The 15658-nt window shown below is 30.7% G+C and overlaps 1 protein-coding gene across 1 annotated transcript; it reads left to right on the top strand.

The window, feature by feature from the left end:
- The first annotated feature begins 523 nt into the window (after positions 1-523).
- On the top strand, positions 524-14757 carry LOC106478157 (guanine nucleotide-binding protein subunit beta-2-like 1). Its single transcript, XM_013938677.2, has 7 exons — positions 524-734; positions 4471-4642; positions 6335-6482; positions 6914-7009; positions 7207-7317; positions 8407-8547; positions 11307-14757. Exons 1-7 carry the CDS (start codon positions 626-628, stop codon positions 11481-11483), a joined length of 954 nt encoding a protein of 317 aa, XP_013794131.1. The 5' UTR covers positions 524-625; the 3' UTR covers positions 11484-14757.
- Positions 14758-15658: the final 901 nt, after the last annotated feature.

Here is a 15658-nt window from a genome sequence, read left to right as displayed (position 1 = left end):
GGATAAATTTGGTAGAAATTAAACACGCTTTATTATAAAACAAGAAGAAACCACATCATACATACTTGCACATGAAAAGGCGGTCGTTTCTACTAGAGTGTGTTTAGCTTCACAGCTTTCTTTCTCTTGAGTAGCTCAAGATTTGGTTGTGAATACTGTTAACTAGGTGCCGTCATATAATCTTTTGGTTCAAAATTATGAACATCTGGCACATATATGATATAGTCCTTGTGTAAGTTTGCTTGAATATTCAAAACAAACAAACAAAAGTTAAGTTGTTTCTATTCCTATTTTGTTGTGTGGATTTTGGTAAAATTAAACTTTATTTTACCTTTCTGAATACGGAAGATATATTTTAACTCGAGTAATAAATGTTCACGTCTTATTTTTATTTATTTATTTAGCCAAAGCTGTATAGAATAATAAAGTTTCGAAGAGCAGCAATTCTATTTGAATCAAAAAGGAAACTTTTAAGTGACAAAAGCTAAAAGTTATGTGCTTTAAGCGCCATCTAGGAATCATGAAACTTCCTTAACAAATGGTTAGTAAAGTAACTGTCAATCTGGCGTTAGTATAGAAAATCTGTTTTCATCGCAATAACTGCACTCAAGAATCCATTAGAAACATGACTGAAGGACTTTACTTAAAAGGAACATTAAGAGGACACAATGGATGGATTTCTCAAATTGCCACAAATCCAAAATATCCAGAAATGATTCTATCGTCGTCTAGAGGTAAGTGGGCTTAGCCTATGCACAGCTGAAGACTACTTGTACCAGTAGTATATCTTCACTTCAGTAGTATATAGTGTTAATTGTTGGTCTGTATTCTGTGATCCGACGTTAGTTTAACTACTGAAGTTTATTTACTAGTTATAGGTGAAACAGTTGTAAATAATTATTAACTAATAGTTTTATATTGATACTATTAAAGAAGTAATTCTATAGTATATAATTATAAACAAATCATATTCATAATTAAATGTGGCAGTGACTTGGTTAGCAAACCTTGTAACTTGTATTATCAATGTCGAATTATGGGCAAAGAGCCATCTGATTTATTCAATTATTGTTAAAGGTGCTCAAACTGTATGAAAATGTGTGTGTGGACTACCCTCTAAAATACTGTTATGTTGATAAATATAGTAATGTCAGCTATCAAGGGGAGCATTTTACAAGAGGTAGGTATTTATTGCACCCCAACTCTAACCACTACTCCCTGATAGAAACATTTTTAACCACAGCTCCTAGAATACTCTGACTCCAAGTCCAAGTTTGTTTGTTGTTGTTTTCACTTTTCAAGTACAAACTTTTAGCACGTAACTCTATCATCTCTTGACCAATTTGTGATCTAATTACAGCTTTGGACTCTTGAGGTCAAACCCTTTCGACTGATGTATTTGACCATGCCCAAGGTCTCGTAGATTAATTTATTCTAATCCTGCCTAAAAGTAAAATAATTTCAATTTGAGGGTAGGCTGGTAAGAGATCCTGATGAGTAATAAAATTGATATTGATATTGTTTGTGCACAAACGATAGCTAATAAAAGGGAAAACAAAGATCTTGTAGATTAATTTACTCTGATTCTGCCTAAAAGAATTTCAAGTGCCACAGCTATTGAGGATTTTCTCTTGTTTAAAATCTAAAGTATATCAATGAATTAAACTTTTTAAAATGATTGTAAGGCACACGGTTACTTATGACAAAAGAAAGCCATTTTAATTTGTAAAAATTAAAATGTGGCATTTTCTATCACATCAAAAATATTACTAACATAATGTGCACTAGTTCTTTTCATTGGAACAACTCTGTATTGGAGAAATGATGTTGATTGTATATCCCAAACTAATGGGTATATCTACAAAAGATGTAGCAAGACTGTTGTGCACAAAAAATCAGATATGTTAAACTAAAAGTATTTGTACTCAAGATATGTTTGTAGATTTTTGTCATCAGTCTCACCTCGACAACTTATAATGCAAGGTGATGTTCGTGTAACAAATTAACGTACTTTTACTCATTGTACAGTTTGTATGTCCATAACCTTTGAAATGTGCATAACCTTTAAAACCTTTGAAATGTGTATAAACAGTTCTAACAAGAACTATTGCTAAATCAGCAATGTGGGGTAAAATTAATAATTGCATCAAATGCATAATGTATGCTATATTTTCATGTTCATTATGATTAGGGGTTTTGATGATTTTTGAATAATGAAAATAGCCAAAAAAATCATATACCATTGGATTCCATAGTGAAAAATTAGTAGATTTACACTGCAAGTTCAATTATGTAGTTCACAATTAAAGAAAAACAATTAATAATTGTACCTGTAAATCAACTTTCGCACTATGCGACCTTCCCATTTGGAACAATGTTAGCAAATGATGGATATCAAATTATTGGTTTACCTTGTAACCTGAGAGTGCGTGAAATCTGTGTATTCAAAAATTTGTATTCGAATACGAAAATGTATTCCCAATAAAATGCATCAGTTTCAAACTATTTCAAGATAAATGAAATGAAAATTGTCAACAACCAAATGTTTAAAATGTAGTATTAGCTTACCTATGAAAGAATAGTAAAGATTTTGTAATTACATTAGTTGTAAACTTGAAATACTGTGATTGACAAATATGTACCAGTAGTAACCTCCACCTGTTCTATGTCATGTCATTATATAATTGGTAAATCATTCGTACCACTTTTATATAGACTATTGTATCACATGTTCTTTCACTCTAGCCACACCTAATGATACAACATACAGCAAACTGTTGTTAGGACAAAATATTGTCTGGTTATGTCCAATGATATGGCATAAAGCAAGTTGTTGCCAAGCCAATGTATAGTCTGTTTACAATCCCCATTCATCATTTTTTGACATGCTATCGGTTCAATTTGGGCAGAAATATCTATGTATCGGTTTATGCATTATCTAATAAGCACCACAAAGTTTATTGTATGGCCTTGTTTCTACAAATTTGGTGGCTAAAAAGAATTATAAGTAGTTTTAAAGTTTTATTTGTGTGTTTTCAAATAGGAAATGCTTCTGGATCCAATAAAACCACCCAGACCAAAGTAGAGCATGAATGGAGCTATTGTTTGATGTATGACTGATCCTTAGTAGTCCAACCAATTTGAACCAACAACCTGTTTTTGGTTTTAACATTTGCTCACTGGTTGCTGCTAAATGGCAGAAGAAAGGTTTAGCAATCATTGCAATTTTTTTAAAGCCAATTTACAACTAGTGGGAGTACAGTTGCCTTGAAATAAATCATGCAAACTCAGCGTGTATTAGTACTGTACACGTTTTTCATTTGTTGTTTGGTGTACAATAATTAGTGTTTTGTTTATGGGAGATTTATATACTCGCAACTGTAATTTCGCATTCACATCCATGGCCGAGAACAATAATTCTCTGGACCTTCTTTCTGGGACTGAAAATTATCTTACCAGAAGGGAGAGTTTTTCTTTCTGAGAGGAGAGAGCTTGAAATTAGTTCTGAATGTATTATTCTGCCACTGAATGCAAGAGACTTGATAGGCTATACTACCAAACCCCTTTGTTTTAAGAACTGGATAGACACAAGAACCATGCCACTCTCATTATTTGGTATTTGGCCCAACCATTTCAACAAATACACACCTGTCTATACTCAAGTAGTATTCAAGCCTCTCTCTTCAATTCTCCCAATCATCTCGTGTCTATTATGTCTGAAAGCAATCTTTTCTAAAGGCTGACCAACCTGTTAAAAGCATTAATTTCCTAATTTCCAAATATCATCTACCCTGCTAAATCTTAAGTGTATGTTCCTTAGTCTTACCACTAAACACAAAAAATTATGTATTAATCCTATCTATTCCTTTTATAATTCTGAACACTTAAACTGGATCCTCTGTAACCATTCTTTTCTCAGGTGTAAATAATGTTAAGGAAGTTAACCTGTCCTCATATGACAGCCACTCCATCCCAGGAATCATCCTAGTAACCCATTTTTGAATCCTTTCCAACAGCTCAATGTCATTCTTAAAATAAGGAGCCCAAGACACAACATAATATCATGAAAAATATCCACTTGTAAAGTGCCTATGTGTAAAATAGTGTATTAATAACTAAGATGCTCATTTGATCTGCATTTGTGTGCTGATGCTGTACCTAGTTGTACTTTTTGCAGCATGAATAATGGTTTGATTTGGGAAATATTCAAGTTTGCTTTTTTCCATACCAACCCTATGGAATGCTAATAATGTTTTATTGTTTATCCAGTATAGAATAGAACAGTCATGCATAGTATATGTTGATGAGTATAATAAAGATTACTTTTATAGTTAAAAGTTTGGAACATTTAATGATCCTTCAGTCTTATTACAAGCAAACTTTCCTTCTCTAGGAGATTGTTTTATAGAAGTATAAAGGGGAGTTCCTTATTTAACTTTTTTTAATATTAAAAAAATTTTTCTGCTATAGACAAAACCCTCATTATGTGGAAGTTGACTCGCGATGACACAAACTATGGAATTCCTCAGAAACGTCTGAAGGGTCATGGTCACTTTGTAACCGATGTGGTGATGTCTTCTGATGGTCAGTATGCTCTGTCTTGTTCTTGGGATAAAACTCTGCGTTTGTGGGATTTGTCTGTGTAAGTAAGAGAATTGTGATTCTAGGCAACTCACTGTAAGGACTATAATAATTTTAATTTTTCCTTTGCTCGCTATTTCTAAATTCTTTCCAGTATATTACATTAAAGACATTCAGTGCATAAAGGAAGAGTAATTGATATGCAAAACTTGAAATTGATACGTGTTGCTCAGCTTCAAAAATGAAAAAGAGAAAATAAATACCAGATTTGATCATGAGATTGTAATTGTGATACTAAATTGCAATAACACTGATGTTAAATTTGATCACATCCTTCTCCACTGACCTATTACAGGTTTTCAGTAAGTAGAATGATCTGACCATTTCCATTTGTATCATTTAGAGCTTGCGACTAGGAGTTTTCCACCAGTGACTTGTACGTGTCCATCTGGCACTTGTGAATTTTCCATTAATCTTAAAACAAAAAAGAATGTAAGTGCATTCTTTTAAAAAATCTATTGTTTGGGAAAGTATATATTTTAAAAAAATGCTCAGATGCAAATTATTCTTGAACTTGAAGAACTAATGAAATTTTGGTACAATGTAACTTGGAATTCCTTTTTTGGATCAGGGTAAATATAACTATGTAATTAGTTGTGGTTGGCTTTCAGCTTATAAAATCTGTAACTTTAAAAAAAATGCTGAATCTATGTTAACCATGTTAAGTGGGTATTACAAATTAAAAGCTTATCGTCTGGCATTAATTCTTGTTGAGAGCAGGTTTGACTCTATAAATAACATTCATTTCCTTTAGTATAAAGACCTGCCTTTTTGGTAGTAGCAATGATGTTGCAACAAGATGAGTGGTAAGTTTGTACATTTGCTGTTACATAATGTAAGCTATATAATGAATTGAATTGAAAACCATTAAGTGTTAACTTTTCTTTGAAGTTCATTTTTACAAAAGGGATTCAGAACAATGCTTTGCTGGATAACAAGTTTACAGATGACAACAAAAGTCGTGAGGTTTAAACTAAATATTGAAAGAAGTTGCTTGAAGTTGACCCAAGCCTTAATAGTTCACTGATTACTGTCATAGTTCCTTAGAAAAGTAAACCAATCAAATTTTCAAATGTTCATAGAAGTATCAGCATCATTAAGAGATGTTTATGCAAGAGAGGAACACGTATTATGTATATCGTATTAGTTAAGTCATTGGTTTGAACAAAATGATGGTTGATGTGAAGATAATGACACATGCACCTTGATTATGCAATTTGTATAGTTATTGATGGCATATAAAGTAATAAACTGCCAAGTTTATTGCACATACAGTTACGTTTTGTTTACCAGTTGCACGTCCTCTCTTGCTAGTTTGCACTGTTACATTTATCAGTTGAAAATGCATGCTGTTAATATAGTCCAATGTGTTTACGGTGATTAATTCCACTACCTGGATGTCTTACCAATCTGGAAGAGCCAATACATTACAAATGTATTTGGATTAATGAGATTTCACTGTATACTAGATTCTATCAGTAATCTAGGTAAATCATTGAATAAAATTTAACAAGATGTACTTTATTTAAATACTGTGGGATCATCATCTTGTGTCAAGACATATTAAGACATTTATAGGATTGATGAGATCAGAATCCAGTTTGTTTGTATGTGTATCAGAATGACTTATGCATAATTTAAATTGAAATGTCTAATTCATTTTGCTCTGTAATGTTTGGTGTTTTGATTTTAGGGGAAACACAACTCGCCGGTTTGAAGACCATACTAAAGACGTCTTGAGTGTAGCTTTTTCTGCTGATAACCGTCAGATAGTGTCCGGATCTCGTGACAGAAGTATCAAACTGTGGAATACTTTGGCTCAGTGCAAGTATACTATTCAGGTTAGTTAAAGAAATTGGACGCTGAAATATTAAGGGCGTTTTTTGTCTGAGTTTTTTTTTTTTGTAATTAATTTTTCTTATTCTAAATGCATATGTTTTTGTATTTGAACATTCTGATGCTTTTTAATGTGAAAACAGTTGTCATAGTTATAAGTTACTTATTAATGTAAATAGTATAATGTTGCTGATTTTTACCTGGTAAGATTTTAAAAAAATGATGTGAAAAAGAACATCATATCTGAATTTTGATACTTCTCCTTTGCTAATAGATTACTTTAGATTCAGTGCAGAAGTATAACTTTCTTTCTGAATTTACACAAAGTTCCTTAAAGGAATCATTTATGTAGTTCAGTGTTGATAATTTCTATTTGTGAATTGTGAAATTTCATTTAATCTGTCACTTTATTGCATACACAAATTTACTTTTGCAGGATGATGGACATAGTGATTGGGTCTCTTGTGTAAGATTCTCTCCAAACAACAATAATCCTATAATTGTATCCTGTGGTTGGGATAAATACGTTAAGGTGAGTTCTTAAGTACAAAGTATTTTTATAGTCTACTGAACCAATTTTTACTTTTACAAAATTCTGCTCAATGATTATCATGTATTAGCTTTTGATTATGTATGATGACTTGTTCTGCCATGAGGAGTGTAGTTTCAGTAATGGGACTTGAAGAACAAATTATTTTAAGTGCTCAGCTAATTTTAATTTTCATGAAGGTATGGAACCTGACCAACTGTCGACTGAAGACAAACCATATTGGCCACACTGGTTACCTCAACACTGTGACAGTTTCTCCAGATGGATCGTTGTGTGCCTCAGGTGGAAAAGTGAGTCACTTTGCTTAATGTTCAACTATAATATTAGTGTCATTTCTGAAACTTGGTAAGACTTTAAGGTTTCACTATAAATATTACATGCTGAACTGAAATATGTATGGGCTTCAAATCACGAAACTATCGCTTACCAGCACATGTTTTTTTGCAGATAGGTTTTTTTTTCAACAAAGTATTTAGTTAAAATGTCCCTCTTTTAGCATAGTTGTTATCATGTTCTAAATTGTTTACATCCTTAAAAGGGGAGGAGGAGCTTGAATCCTATCTTCCCTCTGTTAAAGAATATTAATATGCATACTTCTTGCTATTACGGGACCTAGTATACTTGTTAACATGATCAGGGCATTTTGTATATCTAACTGTGCACAAAAAGTTTTTATCAAGGTAGAATAAATGCCATATAATAAGCTTTTGCACGTTCCCTGAGCAGTAAATCCAGTGTTATTAATAAATTACCTTCTAATGTAGATATCATTTAATAAACACGTATATTATCTAACTTACTCTTACTATAGTTTAAATACACATTCACTGCTAATAAGATAGAATAATTCTCAGTACCTGTCTCCACCACCTTCAATCCTGATGTTATTAGGCATATTTTGAATTACTTAGATTTTATCTTTTATAAAATTTTATTTTATCTTCAATCAGTCCTCTTTTTAACTCTTTGAACTTGATATCTGCATTTACAATTTCAGTAAATTGTAATTCTAAGCATTTTTGTAATGTTGTGTTTGGTAATATTTAAGTTTTATGTAATGGTTTTCCAATTAATTTTATAAATGTCTGCTATTGTTTGTAGGGTTACTTGGATAAAAAGTGATTTCAATACAAAAGTGCCTGAATTACGCTCTTAAAATAACTTGATTGCTCGTGTTATCTTTGTATATATAAATAATACATGAACTTAATACTTATTTTGATTCATCTTTCTACTGTTTCCAATAAAAGTGTTCCTTTATTTGTCATTCAAGTTTGTTTATTCATCATATTTAAAAAGATAGGAACTTTTTCTACCATGTAGTCAGAAACAAATAAGAGGCATAGAATTATTAAGAGCTAGCTAATTTCTCCCATCAGGATTGTAAAGCTATGCTGTGGGATCTTAACGAGGGAAAGCATCTCTACACCCTAGATCACACTGACATTATTAATAGTCTATGCTTCAGCCCCAACCGCTACTGGTTATGTGTTGCTACTGGCCCAAGCATCAAGATTTGGGTAGGTGAAATTAGAATTGATTATTCTTTCATAAATAATCTGTTATTTATATTTAAGTTAATATTTCTCTGTGATTTCTATGGTGTAGTGGCATGTACTTCAGTATTCTAATTGTTATTACTAGCAGAAGTACCCACCCTCCAGGCAGGTATAACTGCTAGTTACTGTGTAAGGCTATTGGGTCTGTAGCCTTTTCTGGAATTGTATGACAGTTCTACAACAATGTACTCATACTTAACATTCAATAATGTTCACCATCCATGAGAAAAAGCATTTTATTGAAATTTTAGTTTAAAAATGAGCTATCATCACAGTGTAGATTTTATTTAAGTATTTCTTTGTAGATGCAGTTATCAATGAAAGTGCCTTGCTTTTCTGTTGCAACTGAAGAAAAACAAATAATTGTTTTAAGTTTGTTTTTTAATTGTTTTATATTTGAAACTTACTCCTTTTTTTGTAATTTTTATTGGTTATAACTGAAACTTACTCTTTTTTTTGTTTGTCATTTTTACTGGTTAAATCTGAAACATCATTTTTGTGGAAATTTCAATTGTTTTATTTATTGCTCAACTATCAAAATACTGTGTAGTTGTAAAAATATTACCCAATTACGACTGGTGATGATCAGTGCGGTAGTTTCCTGAGATCCGAGTTTTGGACGTATACATCGCAAGCTCCGCTATAATAAGAAGGCCGTGATTGTGAAAATTTGATATTTGTTGCAAGTTGGTCAAAGGGAGTAGATTTTTGTAACGGTAATTATGTTGACTTCTCAGTCTCGCATGATTTCTGTTAATAAAGCTCTAAAAAAATTCTTGAGTCTGATTTCCTCTAAATGTGTTTTTGTATCATGGTTTATTAGTTTACCAAATGGAAAATAGGTTTTGCTGTATAAATTAGGAAACTCAATCAATCTGTGAAATTTAACAATACACTTTTGAGAGGGTTAATTGCTACCATTGATAATTTGTAATTATTCTGTAACTGAATTTTGTAACAAATAGCAATATGATATTTATAAAGGCAGATATATATATTTGATACAAGTCATCGTACAATATTATTTATAACAAAATTTCAGACTAACTTCACTGCATGGGTTATTTTTAATAAAATGTGTCTTGATGTACTTTGTCAAATAGGGTGTAATATTTTTATAATACATCGGCAGATATTACATTTATATTTGTAACTAATAGGTAAAGTTGGATACACAATTTACTTAACTGACTGCACAGAGAAACTAAAAGCTATTTATTGTGGTGCTAGACAACCATTATTTAATATTAGGATAGGTCTAATTAGTCTTCCTATGAGTGAAAAAATTAAAATGTTTTTTAATTTTAAGACAAACTTTTACATTGGTGGCTTTTATATTTTAAATAACTACTGATTTAAATTGTATGTAAGACAATTTTATAAATGTGATGTTTTAAGTTAGGATATCATTAAAATACTTAATTTTTAAATGGTGTAATTAATTGCTGAGTAATATTAAGTTTCCTTTGTTTTTGTATAGCATTTTACTATCTATGCCCTAAAACCCAATCCATATTCCTATCCTTTTAAGTGCAACAAGAAAATGTTTATTTCCAAATTTCATAATGCTTTTGTATGCCTATTAATTTTAAGTTAAGTATACATATTGCATTACATTGTAGACAAATTACAAAATTATCCATTTTAAAATAGTATCTAGCTTGTTATTATCAGATATAAAACAAGGTAATTTTGGACAAATATTTGTAAATGGACCTCTAACAATTTAATTTTCAGCTTGAAGTAGTCAAAACTGATGCTCAAATGGCAATTCTCATTATTCTTTTTAACGTCTGTACAAGTCTACTTCACGCACTACACAAAGCATATAAGAAGGTTCTTATGCAACTGTAAAAAGAGTTGATTAAATATTCTAAAGATAAGTTGGAATATATTTGTGTTTTAGTTAAAAAGAAATTCCCTATATAAAGTGTACTGTACATATTACACTTTTGGCTGTTTAAGATTAACTAGTTACTTTTTAGGTGCATAGTGTGATTTTGTAATCTGTGGGTTGAATGTCTTTCTTCTCCATAAAGTGTTAAAAGCATTATTGTCTGGAATATTATCCATTTCCATATGACAAAGAGGTTAAGCTGCACCATGGTGTTTTTCCTTGTGGAAAAGCTATAATTTCTGATAAACCGTTGGCTAGTAACCTAATAGTTAAGAAATTTTTCTATGTGAGAACTCCTTTATAGTCTTTATATAAAGCACTACAGCTCATATAATGCATTTGTTTAAAATTACTGTTATTAACTGAATGACATGTTGGAAGAAAATGGGCAGTAAAGGGTAATTTATAACTTACTGGTTCATTTTTTTTATTGTATTAAATTCACATGTATATATATATTTTTAATCAAATTGCATTGGATGGTTAAATGGGTACATTTATATAACCCAGAACCTTAAGATTTTAGTACATCGCTTATTGGAACAAAAACAAATGTAAGGAGCTGAACCCACAATTAACCAAATCTGATAGCTTGAGCATTCTGAAATAAGTTTTACACTGTCCCTTAAACAGTTCTGTGTTTGTTTAACAATATTTGGTGTTTAAACAACAAAATTATTTAAAACAAGGATCTGAGTACCCAATTCTAAAACTCTGGTTTTCTTACTAATTCTACTGCACTAGAAACAAAATTTACAATTTGTTTGGCTTCAGCCCTTAACATGATTATGATTGTAATCTTTTTTTTTTTTTTGAATGGCAGGACCTTGAAGGTAAGAACATGGTTGACGAACTTCGACCTGAAGTGATTACAACCAGTTCCAAAGCAGAGCCTCCTCAATGTATTTCTATGGCCTGGTCTGCTGATGGACAAACCTTATTTGCAGGATATACAGACAATCTGATACGAGTTTGGCAGGTGTCAATTGCTGCTCGCTAGCTAAGAAAAAAACTTAATGGTGTAATTCCACAAGTTTTCATAGTTATATGAATAAAACTTGGGGATAACAATTTGTGTATGGTGTTATCATGATCCAATCATGCATGTAATAATATTTCTAAAGATATTCGTCTTGTATCTGGTGTCTTAAAAGAATGTTAATTGTAGGGGGGTTATTAATTTAAAATCACCTGTTCACAAGCTATTTTGTTTGTAAATATTTAAACGAGGTTATTTGTATTTAATCTTTTTTTAGAATGATCTTGTGCAAGATATTGTAAAATTACTTATAAATATCTAGTGGCTTGCTCAAATTGGGTAAGTTAAGATTCATTTTAAAAATAAGGCTTAACTTTACTACTGAAAATCTTGTAATTTCATTATAATGATGTATACAATCTACTTGGCTGTTCCAAGATTTGTAGAAACTGAAAATTTTTACTTAAAAAGTTGAATGTTGTTTTAGATTTTACAATACTTAGTTTAATGTTCTGGTGCTTCACATAAATTGGATATGTTTATGCCTCAGCTTTACAAACATATTAGTGCTACACTAGTCAAACTAGAAACAATGTGCTTTTTAAAGATCTGATATTTTGTGATAAATATTAAATCCATTTATTTGTATTTATGGCAAAGCTATTTGCTGCCATTAGAGGGAAGGCAATCAGTCTGCAGCACCCATCTATCTATGCTAAAGGACTGACTGTCACTCTTATGATGTACCTATAGCTTGAAGTGTGAATAATATTTTCTGATATCACACTTATTCAAACTTTGTGTGCCAGCTCCAAAATTCTGAGCTCTACCAAAGGGTAAAACCCTGCTCTAGATTTATAAATTACACAAGTTTCTTTTGCTCTAAGTTTTATGCCTCTAGTTTGTTATACATTGGAATAGGTGATTAAACCCATTGTATAATAACCACTAATAAAAAAAACAAACATTTTTTTATTTTATTCTTTAGTAATATGTATATTTGGAGTCATGCTAAACTCATTAAATACTGATGCAATTTGCATTCATTATTATTTATAAAGAAAACAAATATTTAAGTTAATATTCTATAATTATATGTAATGCTCTACAACTACTGCACCTAATTTACCTATTGATAGTCTAGTGGTTTTTATTCATCAGTGTTTACCATAAAAGAGCAGAAACACAATCAGTTATGGATCACAACCTAAAATTCACAAATGATAATCATAACATTAAATTTAACCTCAATTTTCAAACAAGCTTTCTAATTTTCTAAGCTTTTACTAGCACATCAAAGTATGAACTTCCATAGTTTTTCTAATGATTTTTAAATGCCTACACTTTTTCTTTGCCTAACTCCAAACTTTTGTGGCCATGAAAACAAACAGTAAGCTACAAAGATAAACTATCTTTTTGTAATTCAATAACAAATATAATCCTCAAACTATCAGTAAGATTCACTGACTTTTTAAAAATGTTTTTTCTAAACTGTTGGTTACAAGGTCTGTGATAAAACACCAGTCATAAAAAATTAACCATTTGTATTGCAATGTTTAACAGTCAAAATCATGATACTGATCTAATGCCGCGTGTGGACCCAACTTCAATAAGTTAGTCAAAGGCATTTTCAGCTTCTCAAGTTACAATAATAAATTTAGATTTGGCTTAAATCTATTTTTAATTCCAATCTAAGAAAAATGTAAATGTTGTACAGTCAGAAATTTCTTGTCTTACATTTTAGTGTTTTTTATACATTCCTTCATATAAATATTTGTGTAAAGCAGCAGCATATGTCATAGATATTTAATCTGATAATGGAAAAGTTCAAAACTTGACAGTTTTGCTAGAATACCAATTTATTTATAGCAGTTTGTATTTAGTTCAATGTACAAAAAAGTATTACTTAACATATCCTTCTAGAACTACTTACATTTTTGTTTATTTTTAGAATGACAGTGAATCACTTATGGACATTTTCCACAAACAGCAGTACAAAATTTTACATCCAAAATTTGCTTACATCATTGAGGTCTAAAGATACTGTAGTTTAATTTTTATTTTTATTAGTAACTTTAATTTTTTTATTAAATATACTATCAGTTACTTGTTTAAAATATTTATTTCAAGGAACCGGTCAATAGTACTGGCCAGTACATATCTATTGTTAACAAAATAGCTGTACTGTACGTCACTTTTATAATACGTAAATAGTTAATAAATGCTCAGCAGCTTATCATAAACTCAAATCATAAAATGCATAGCTTTATCACCTCGTTAGATACTGATAAGAAAGATTACCAGTCATATTTTATGTAGGAACTTTTTGCAATGCATTCGCTTCCTATGAAGCAATAAGTCGATAATTATTTTTTTATTGGCAAAAAACATCTTGTATTTGTTACATTTTATCTTTCTTTCTTTTAAAATTTTCCTTTATATGTGCATATATATATATAATTTTTAAATACAAAATAGGAAGAAAATCTCCTTACCAATCATATATACATGTAGAGTTATTTTTATAAATAATAATAATATACAAAACATCAACTACGTTTTTCTACTACCAAATACATTCTTCTCCAACTATAAGAGATCTAAATAATGTAAATTTGAAGAATTACATTAATTAATATAACTGTTTTTTAAAAGATATGTACAATGATTTCAATGTTTTTATAGCATTCATTTACTCTCTTACAGGATAATTCAAAAGTTATTTGTCCCAGATTATTATACTAATTCTTCTTTGATGTAGTTTAGGCAGAGTATTCGTATTAAGTTGACTGTGAAATGAGCATGAACTGCCTATTAAAAAAACGCATGAATATATTGGTGACTATACAAACTACTTGTGCAGCTAAGTAGTGTAGAGCAGTGTAGTTCAACTGGCAGCCTGCGAGGTCTCTTTCTTTGACCCTAAGAAAATTTGAATATCCATAAAAGATTGATGAAAGTCAAAATTCAGAAATAAAATAATTAATATCTTAAAACCTATCAGTTCCTAAAATTTTTGTCATGAAGGCTATTCAAAAGTGCTTACTCGTGGCATTTAGTTGTTAATCTTACTACAGCTTGGATTTGTTTTTGCCTGCTGCACAGTCACAATGCTGACTGGTTGTTTTAATCGTGTGATCTCGGGAGCATTGCACATACGTGCTTAGCCTTAGTCAGTATTTACTGTTGGCAGCCACCACACTTCAACATGACAGTAATTTGTGTTTGTGCTTTTGAAGTAATTAATCCAAAGTGAATGCATTTAATAATTACATTGTAATTTAGAATTCTTTGTTTTTTAAAGTAACAATGAGTTTGAGTAAGAGAAGAAACGTGGATTTGGAAAAGAGAAATTTCAATCAAAAGTGAAAAGAGAATTATTTGTACATGAATTTCAAAAGAAAACTCTGTGTCTTGTTTGTTCTCAAGTCGTGTTCGTAACAAAAGACTATAACCTTCAGTGCCATTATGAAACAAACCACAAAGACAAGTATAACATTTACAATGGTAAAGCTAGAAAAACTGTGGTAAAAGATCTTGTGTCAAAGTTGAATAAGCCGGAAAATGTGTTTGCCGAAGAACAACTATTCAGAAATCAAGTTTAAACACAAGCTTCTTATGATGTTAGTTTTTTTAGTTGCAAAGAAAACACTTAATTCAGAAATGCTGAAGTTATTACACAATGCACAATTAAAATGGCTGATGCTTTTGGAGATATAAAAATGGTTAGAAATTTTCAGTGTATGTATGTATCTCACTAAACTGTTTCATGAAGAATTAATGAAACGAGTGAGCAAGTGGAATTTAACTTAAAAGCAGATGTATCGATATCTAAATATTTCTCTAAATAACAGATGTAAGTGATATTAGAAAACTTTTAATTTTCATCTGTACTGTCAGTGATGACTTCACAATTGAAGAAGATATTCTAGATATTCCTTTTAAAAACTAGTGCTAAGGGAAGCACTCTCTTCAGTAGTTATGAAATGCTGCCCTACAGGTGGCTGTTTGTGCTAGTAATTGGGGTATTCGTAGCTCATTGAAAAATGTTAAGAAAAAAAGGACTATTCTGGGAAGTACTTCACGGAAAGTGTGTTCAGATTTATGCTGATGTAATCTGTTTTATATATATTAAAAGTGGTACCCTTTATTCAAAAAATTGATTTTTTTTTTATTACGATATTTACAAATTACAT

The sequence above is a fragment of the Limulus polyphemus genome, unplaced genomic scaffold (genome assembly GCF_000517525.1).
Source record: "Limulus polyphemus unplaced genomic scaffold, Limulus_polyphemus-2.1.2 Scaffold185, whole genome shotgun sequence".
NCBI classification, from domain to species: Eukaryota; Metazoa; Arthropoda; class Merostomata; order Xiphosura; family Limulidae; genus Limulus; species Limulus polyphemus.
Note: the sequence above shows the minus strand (reverse complement) of the source record. Positions and strands in the feature narration are given on the sequence as shown.